This window comes from Apis dorsata, unplaced genomic scaffold (genome assembly GCF_000469605.1).
Source record: "Apis dorsata unplaced genomic scaffold, Apis dorsata 1.3 scaffold_165, whole genome shotgun sequence".
Lineage (NCBI taxonomy): Eukaryota > Metazoa > Arthropoda > Insecta > Hymenoptera > Apidae > Apis > Apis dorsata.
The window spans coordinates 1,303,103-1,312,749 of NW_006263454.1; the positions used below are offsets into that span (position 1 = coordinate 1,303,103).

A 9,647-nucleotide genomic window follows, 5' to 3' on the forward strand; every position below is an offset into this window, starting at 1 on the left:
ATCGTTTCGGGCTCGCGGGTTTCGCGATCGAGATTTTTTTTTCCTTTGCGGTCACCGAACGAACCTGGTTTCACCCGATGGGCCCCACCCCTTACCACGAGGTTCCAAGGAACCCCTCGTCATAAATCCTCCACGAGGAGGTATCCTCGTGCGTGCTGTACCAGTTCCACAGGGATATCTTTTTTTTTTTTTTTTTTTACATCACCTCGATTTATCGGTATTACCTGAACAACTTCTACGTATCGTATACTCTTGTAGCCGTGTTAGTCTCGAACCATCTAATTTTTCTATGATGGCGGAGATAGTGTGTATGGTGTAGGGAGGAGGGTCGTTCTGGGGGGGAAATTTAGAGCTGTGTCTCGATGATATCATCGAGGGTCGTTGGAATGATGGTGTTGTTTGTTTGAATCGTTGAAGGGGAGTATTGAGATTTTCTTTCTTGTTCTTCTGTATTGTTGAGAGCTTGGGATTTGGGGGATTATATATGATTAATTTGATGGTAATAATTTTCTACGTGACGTTTATGGATTGGTCTTGGATTTGTTTTTTTTTTTTGGAGTGTTTATAGGAGAAAGTATTTCAAAATTGAACGCAGTAATTGTAAAAAAAAAAAAATAAAACGTTTGTGTTTGATATACTAGTTCACAATGTGAGCAAGCACATTTTTCAATCTTCATCCTTACCCCTTGCATATTTCTTCACGAAGAAGATTCCTCCCCCTGATTTGTTTCAATATTTATGAAATTCTCGTGGAACTGTAGTTTCATGGACAGGAGAATAGAAGAACAGGAAAACAACGTGAAAGCATGGCCATTTGTAACCGGAAGTTTTTCCCTCTGTAAATCTGATTCATCATCGATTTCCATTTTCCATTTTCTAAATGGAACTTGTTCCTTCTGATTATCAATATTTCGATTTTAAGTATTCAACTAATATTCTCTAATATCTCATTAATATTTCAATTAGTTACTTGAGCTTTATAATTAACTTCAATAAGCTTCTGTGTAAAATTTAATTCACAAATTAAATATCGATTTTTTGCTTGCATTTTCAATTAGATCGAATCTAATTACAAGTTTTTATCATCACAATTGCAAGATAAAATGTATTAAAAATTGTATCAAAATCATTGGCTTCAATTTCTGGATTCCAAAAATTAATTATACTTTAACTTTCACGAATAAAAAAAAATAATTTTCCTCCCTTATAGAATCATAAAATAAAACTGCACGCGTCCAAAGATAATTTATTAACACTCTTCCTTCCGTTCCTTTGTCCAGGAATGTCCAGGCGAGGCGAAGGACTTCCGCGCGGAGCAGTGCGCGGAATTTAACAGCGTGCCATTCGAGGGAATTTACTACGAGTGAGTATAATCGAAAACGATCCCTGTGACGTGTTCTGTCACAGCGTATCGGTGGAAATCGTTTTCGAAATCCCGATACCGATACCGGGAATCTGATTTATCGTCGACGTATCATGTTTGACGATGGAAGATCGTGACCTTTTCACGTCACGAGATCTAATTCGAAATTGAAATCTATCCTCGTTTTAATTCGTATCCGAGATCTTCGTGTCCGAGTTTCGTACGTGTCGTTGATACTTGAATTTTTATCGAAAAATTGAAATATTCTTTTAATATCTTTTAAAATGTATATCTTTGTTACTTTTAAGGATACCAAAGTACGAATATTCTTTTTATATTTTCGAAGAGTAAAATAATTAAAAGATTGTTCGATTGTTAAATTCGCAAAATAAATTTGAATCAACTCATTGAACGCTAAGACAGTCATCGCAATTCGCTTTCATAAATTATACGCTGCTTCCATGCAAAAGACGATAATCGACTCGAATTAATCAAAATTATGCGATCGTATCGTTTTTCTTATCTGATGAAACGACAACAAAATTTAATTTCACTCTACAAACGATACATTAAATATTCGTTAAACTTTTCGAAACATCACCGGAAAGGGGAGATCGGTCAGCTATCGAGAAGAGATCGATGGCGATCGATCTCTCCGTGGATCTTCTCCGGTGAACAACAGCGAGACTAATCGTGCAAAATCATTCGCAGTTGGATTCCGTACACGGGCGGGCCGAACAAGTGCGAATTGAATTGCATGCCACGAGGCGAGCGTTTCTTCTACAGACACAAGCTGATGGTGATAGACGGGACGCCATGCGAGGTGGAGAAGAACGACGTCTGTGTCGGAGGCAAATGCATGGTGAGTTAAACGATCCATGATTCACCAATGATCGAGACCATTGTCCGTTCCTATTTGAATTGAATCGTGTGGGCAATCGAGTAAAAATTAAATTATTCGTTATTAATCGATAGGTAATTATAATTTGTAATAAAAATATTAATAAGTGCGTTAATGTGTAATTGTTGTTTGATTGATTAGCCTGTTGGATGTGACATGATGCTTGGAAGCGAGGTGAAGGAGGATGCTTGCAGGGAATGTGGAGGAGATGGGTCTAATTGTAATACCGTTTCCGGTTTGTTTGATACGGATGATCTTCAAGCGGGTAAATAAAAGTATTTATTTTATTTTTTCTTCGTGGATAATTAGGTGATTGTATTAAACGATATTTTTCGTCTTGCAATAGACCAAATTTGATTTAGATTTTGTTACATGTTTCTGCAATTATTTTTTTATTAAATTTCGTTAAATGATAATCTATATTGAAATAAGATATGAATTAAAAATTAGAATAAGATATATTTTAAAAAACGGAAAAAAAGATTATTATAATTAAGAATATATTGTAAAATTAACTACAAAATTACCTTTTTTTTTTCCCTTTATTAAATATCGTCCAGGATACATCGATATCATATTGATTCCCAAAGGAGCAACGAACGTTGTGATAAAGGAGATCGAACCCTCGAACAATTATTTAGGTGAGTAAACTTTGAATATCGTAATGATCCATAATTACCATCATACCGCGTGATTAAACGTTGATGAGAGCCTCCACGTTTTAACACGTTTTATACCGGCAGCTATTAGAAACACTTCGGGCCATTATTATCTAAATGGAAACTGGAGGATAGATTTCCCGCGAAGCTTGAAATTCGCCGGGACTATATTCCATTATTCGAGAGATCCGCAAGGTTTCTCAGCACCCGATACCATTACCGCCTTGGGACCGACGAATGAGCCAATTTACGTGGTGGTGAGTGGCTGCGTCGCTCTTAAATAGCAAATTACAATGTTATACAGTCAATGAGGACTACTTTTTTCTAGCATAATATAAAAATCACTAAGTAAGAAATTTTTTTATTAACAGCAATTTATTAGAATAAATTAGCTTTTTATAAATTGTAAATAATTACCTTAAGTTATACAATAATAATGAATCTATATTTCAATTTTTTACTTATTCCAGTAAAGCGAATGAGAAGTGGAATTCAAAGGACATTTTACTTTATTTTAACATATTTAAAAAGATTTTCTCCTTTCAAATAAAATAAGTAATGTCCAATCATCGATCATCGTGCAAATCCTGTTGAAATAACAAAATAATAATTATAAAGTTTAACAAAAAAATAATTATAAAAAAATATCAATCTAAAAATTATCTTCACAAATCCAAATAATCCATTCCTCGATTGCAAAGTGTCCGTACAATTTCTTTATAATTCGATGATTATCGCTTAATAATCGAATTTCCGTCAAGAAGAAGAATAATTCGTGTAATTGTTTTTGACAGCTCCTTTATCAAGATCACAACGTTGGGGTTCACTACGAGTATAGCGTGCCGAAGAGGGTTTCCCAGCAAACAGACGCGGATAGTTATACGTGGATAACCGACGAATTTTCCAGCTGTAGCGCGACTTGCGGTGGAGGTAGTATTTCCAAAATTGATACCGTTACAGCTAAATACACGGCGAATGTAATCAATAATCGGATAGCCGTTGTGTATACGGTTCTATCGATGTTCTCTAAATTTGATCCAGCAATTTACGGAAGATACAGATGCTCCGGGTTTGATGAAAATTTATTAATTAATATGCTTTCCATTTAATGCACCTCTAAATCGGATCATTCAATGTTCCGTTCATCGTACGTTGGATCATTGAGTCAGTGGTTAAGAGCGAAAGTTGTTCATTTTTAAAAAATTCAAATATCGATTTGATGATGATTTTGTTTTCTAATTCTGAGAATGAATTTTTTTTTAAGTTATTTGTTAGAGCATTCTTTTGTCAATTATCAAATCAATAATATAATTTTATTTTTATATAATTTGTATGTAATTCATTTATAAATTTTCCTTTTTATGCAACAATAATAATTTTGGCTTTATATATTGATATGAATAACACATATTCAATTTCAATGAATAATAATACAATGAGTTATATAGATATTTAATATTTTCGCTTAGATTGGTACCTAGATCTTTCAAAAAGGTAGTAAAATTATTTCAAATATCCCTTAAACTACTTTCACGGAAATAATTGCATTTATAAGATAACTATTAGTTCCACTTACCTAGAATAATTCTTTTTCAAAGGTTATCAATCGAGACGCGTGGCCTGCGTACGAAGAAGGGATAACCAACCGGTGGATGAGAGCCTTTGCGATCCGCAGTTGGAACCAGCTGACACAGAGGCATGTAACGTGGACCCGTGTCCACCTGTGTGGGTGGAGGGCGAATGGGGCCCCTGCAACAAGCACTGCGGCAAAGGAGGTGAGCAGAGCAGAGAGATCAAATGCGAGCAGGTCATCTCCGGTGGAATTCCCACATTGGTGGACGATAGTCAGTGTTTGGAGAAGGTAGGACCAAAAGGTCCGACCAATCAGGAATGTAACAAGGACGTACCGTGCCCGCAATTCCATGTGGGACCCTGGAAACCGGTACGAATTTTTAGAATAAATACTTTTTGATATTTTAAAATTTAAAAGTTTTTACGTTTCAATTTTATTTTTCTTTTAATAATTAATTATACTTTTGGAATATAAAATTTTTCTCAATCTTAAATGTGAATGTATCACGATTCATTATTGAAGAAGCTTTACAGAATGGGTACGAATCTTTTGATGTATACATAATTTGGACATATATATAACCATTCAAAGTATTAAGAAATTATTTAACATCGTATATAGAATAAAAAATAATTATAATTATATAATAAACTAATAATGGTAGATTTTAGGGATAGAATAACGATTTTTTTTGTATCTTCTTATTACACAGTGTGATCATTTGTGCGGACCGGGCAAGCAAACCAGAAGAGTGACGTGTTACACGAAGGTGGACGGGAAGATTCAAATGCTGGAGGATCAGGCATGCGAAGGAGACGTTCCAGAGCGTGAGAAACCTTGCGAATTGAGACCTTGCGCCGGCCTCGACTGGGTCACGTCGGATTGGAGTGGAGTAAGCCCGCAATTTTTCACGCGATACCGCCTAAACCTCTCTCTCGTGGTGTCATTCCATTTAAAATATAGGAGAAAATAAAAGCTTCTATACGAATATATTTTAGGCAAGCGATAGTACAAGAGCATGTAAATGAAAATAGTGTCCTATATTCTTTCTCGTGTCACGAATTCGTTCTCTCTTTACGATTATTGCTCGACAACTTTGATCACTTTTCCCCAGTGCGACGACAAATGTGGACTTAGCCAAGAAACCAGGACCACATACTGCGCCACTCAAGATGGAACCGTTTATCCGGATGAAAAATGCAACGTCGAAAAGCCTGAATTGACGCGAGATTGCGAGAGTAAAAAGGAATGCGAGGTTCTTTGGTTCGCTTCTCAATGGAGCGATGTAAGTTTATTATTATATTGTTAGAATATTAGCAACTGAAATTCAGCAATTGTACCCTATTGCTCGATAATTTATTAATTAACAATACAAGTCAATTGAAAAATTATAAAATGATAATTTATAAAATTTTCTTCTATAGTTTGACACATTCTGTACGAGTGACAGTACGCGTCATGAACTTTTCCAAGAAATGTGAAAGATGAAAAAGAATTTTCCACATATCCGGTTTTTCTTTTGCACACGTGTTCAGTACGAGTGTTATCGTTAGTATACACAGTTATTTTGGATTTCATTATATTTTTAATCCCGTGATTTTTGATCCCAAATTTTTGAACGAACTTAATAATTTTATATCAAAAGTTTATAAAATTTCCTTTCTATTATATTGTTATTATTAAGATAATTAAAAAAGAAATTAAATTTAATATAAAAAGCGCAGGATATATTTGTCTCAAAGAAGACAGAAGCTAGAAAATAATAATGATAGAATTTGATATAATAAATTTTCTATCAGAAAGAATTATCGATTTTAAAAATGTAATTTATAATATTTTTTTATGAAAAAGTTTTGTCGTATTTAATACGTTCACGTGACATTTGACATACAATTACTTTGGTCCCATAGTGTTCAGCGAAATGTGGGTCAGGTGTGCAGACACGCAAGGTGTTCTGTGGTACGTTCGAAGGTGAAACGGTGACGAAAGTGCCAGACGAAAAATGCGACCTGGCTAAGAGATTCAAAGACACGAAAAATTGCACAGCCGAAGAGGAGTGCAAAGGAGAATGGTTTGCTGGCCCATGGAGCAAGGTAATGCATATATTCATTTTGAAATAAACTTCAAGTTTCTGTGGAATTTTTTCTCTTTTCAATGATTTTGAATGATTCCATTCGATGATTTCAAAGATCGTTTCGAGAATACATAAAATTTCATTCATAAAAATAAAAATAAAATTCATTGAACTAATAAATCCTGCAATCTCTTATAGTTACAAATAAAGTAAAAGATTTTAATTAAAAAGATATATCAATCATATATAATTTTATGATACTCATTTAATACTAAAATTCCAGGAATTTCATTCTATATGAAATTTTACCAGCGTTCATTTTCTATATGATTTCCTTTATTTTATGATTTTAATTAACACTATCCTTGAGTACCGTTGAGAATTAAATAATCTTTCTTATTAATATCAATTAATTATGTATTTTTGTATCAAAATGTTTGAAATTAATTTCATTTTTTTTAATACCATAATGAATATTATAGTTTGGATATTTTGCATTTTTTTGTATTCCATACAAGTATATTCCATAAATTTTTATACTTTAACATTTTTATAATTCAACATTTTCACTACTATATATAAATATCCGCATTCTCTTTGTAATTTGAAAATTTTCTATTCAAGCAATTGAAATATTCAATTCTAGCACTAGGGGATAATTTTCTTAAAAAAATCTCGTTACCAACGTGAGGTATTCGCGAGAAATATATCGCGTCCTGTTCTCCTTCGGTCGCCAAAGAAATTCAATATCTTCGACGGCTTTGTAGCGAGCCTAACAAGAAGGCGTCCGCCTCAAATTTCTTCCATTAATCACCTTACCGTGTTCCAGTGTTCGAAACCATGCGGCGGTGGCACGATGAACCGCAAGGTGATTTGCATGAAGGCCAACATGACAGTGCCAAACTGTGACATCAACACGATTATATTCTCCGTAGAAAATTGCAACAATCAACCATGCGAATCAGGTATCTTCTATGACAATTCCATATTTTGCGAAAATTGACTTAGAGATCCGATTAAAGAATTTCAACTTCAATTTTTTGCATCAATTTCTTGGTGCTTAAATAATTCATTTTTTTCTTTTATTTTTATTTTTATGCTTTAATCTTGTAATAATTTATTTGAAAATTTATTTAATTTTGGATTTAGAAAAATTCTTAAATCTGAAATTGTCTAATCTTAGTAAAAAATTAAAATAAAAAACAATAAACATTAAATAATAAAACAAATAATTTTGTATTTTCCTATAAAGAGAAATCTTCAAATCTAGTTAGATTGTTATTATATGTTATATAATAAATCTCAAAATCAATAAGATTATATATATTTTTAGGAATAGAATATGAATGTTTAAAATATGTCCCTGAAAAGCAAAATGAAACCAATTATACAAAATTATTTTAGTTTGTATTCATCTATTGATTGCAATAATTTCGCACTTCATTATTTTGTTAATAATAAATTATAAAATTTTTTATCATATTGCATTTAAATATATATTAAATTAAAATATTTTTACACAAGTTAATTTTCAATGATAAAAGAAATAGTATATAACTATTTACGTTCCAAAATTTTTTTATTAAAATCAAAATTTAAAATATATTCAGAAATTCTATCTCTAAATTAAAAACAATTATTGAAAACAGATATTAAATTGGAATTTATAGAATTTCAATTTTTTTTTAATTCAAATCATCATTGTTTCCAGATGAAGTGATACCAGTGCAACCAGATAAGATCAAAGATCTTACCGAGGAGGATGATGAATGTGAAGTGTACGAGGATGAAGACTTTGTGACTGTCTCATCTAGTCTTGCACTTAGCGTAAGTGAAACTCATTTGTAATTAATCAAAACCTAGTCCCATAACAACTTCTCTTAATATTACATTTCATCTTCCTAGATGCAGAAATTAATCTCTTCTATTCCTTAAAATTGATTATTATTTCTTAATTAAGTTTTAAAATTAATTTCTAAAATTTCTAATAAATTTTTTAATTTTCTTTTTTAATATATTTTCTCTAAGTTTATTTTTGTAATTAAATTTTTAAATTTAAATCACAGTACTTATTTACTTTATAGGATAAATCCAGCAAAATGTCAGATCTCACCGAGGCAACTCCCCTAAGTTCACCAAACACAGACGATTCTACCGGAAACGATATGGACGATTTAATGCTTAACGATGATGGTGCCACTCGAGGCGATATATCTCCTAGAGAAATGGAAAATGGCGAAGGAAGCGGAACAGATTTCACCGATACATTCTTCTATACTTATACATCGGAATTTGAATCAACATTCGAAGGAAGTGGAACCAATGAAATCACAGAAGAAAACGAATTGTTTACGACAGAATCTGGAATCACGGAAACTGATGTTACCGAGGAGACTGTCGAGGGATCCACCATGGATTCCACTGATGAATCGTCTGTGGAATCGATGACGCAAGAAACTCTGGCATCTGGACGTGAGTTTATTTAATTTTATTTTTGGAAACGTTGTAGATTAAAGATATTAGTTAAATCGCAATTTTCATATAATTTTTTAATTTCATAATATTATTAAAAACTTATCGTGAATTTGAAACGAATTTAACAATAAGAATTTCATAAAAAATATTTCATTTTAAAAAATATAACAATTATGTAATTTTGCAATATTATTTAATATAGAAACAGATATAACAACTGAATCAGGCGCAACCGAAGCAACAGTTTCTTCTGATAGCGGAGCAACTGAAGCCACATCAATGACAGAATCTATGGAGACTGAAGATACTGGACCATCAGAATCCACTGAATCAGGTCCAACAACCTTTTCATCGGAAATTGAAAGCACAGTTACGGAACAAGAAATGACTGAAGAATCTGTATCAACAGATATAAAACCTGATGACACAGATAAGACTACAGAAACAAGTGCCACTGAGGAAACTACTGAATCAGGATCCACAGAACCAACAATTTCGACAGAATCAGGAGCGACAGAAGAAAGTACAGAATCTGGAGTCACAACAGAATCTGGAGCCACAACAGAATCTGGAGCCACAACAGAATCTGGAGCCACAACAGA

The 9,647-nt window shown here is 32.9% G+C and overlaps 1 protein-coding gene across 12 annotated transcripts in view; it reads left to right on the forward strand.

Moving 5' to 3' along the window:
- The window catches only part of LOC102670888 (papilin), a 138,956-nt gene that overhangs the window by 115,580 nt on the left and 13,729 nt on the right, over positions 1-9,647 (forward strand). For 10 of the 12 annotated variants that reach the window (XM_031509633.1, XM_031509631.1, XM_031509637.1 and 7 more), the window contains exons 5-18: positions 1,281-1,363; positions 2,075-2,225; positions 2,406-2,529; positions 2,825-2,905; positions 3,008-3,180; positions 3,718-3,853; positions 4,522-4,865; positions 5,209-5,388; positions 5,611-5,781; positions 6,407-6,589; positions 7,400-7,535; positions 8,282-8,397; positions 8,655-9,042; positions 9,248-9,639. In XM_031509633.1, coding sequence (XP_031365493.1) covers positions 1,281-1,363; positions 2,075-2,225; positions 2,406-2,529; positions 2,825-2,905; positions 3,008-3,180; positions 3,718-3,853; positions 4,522-4,865; positions 5,209-5,388; positions 5,611-5,781; positions 6,407-6,589; positions 7,400-7,535; positions 8,282-8,397; positions 8,655-9,042; positions 9,248-9,639 — 2,658 coding nt within the window. The remainder of the gene's footprint in view (positions 1-1,280; positions 1,364-2,074; positions 2,226-2,405; positions 2,530-2,824; positions 2,906-3,007; positions 3,181-3,717; positions 3,854-4,521; positions 4,866-5,208; positions 5,389-5,610; positions 5,782-6,406; positions 6,590-7,399; positions 7,536-8,281; positions 8,398-8,654; positions 9,043-9,247; positions 9,640-9,647) is intronic. The other 2 variants (XM_031509632.1, XM_031509634.1) reach the window with 2 other exon arrangements.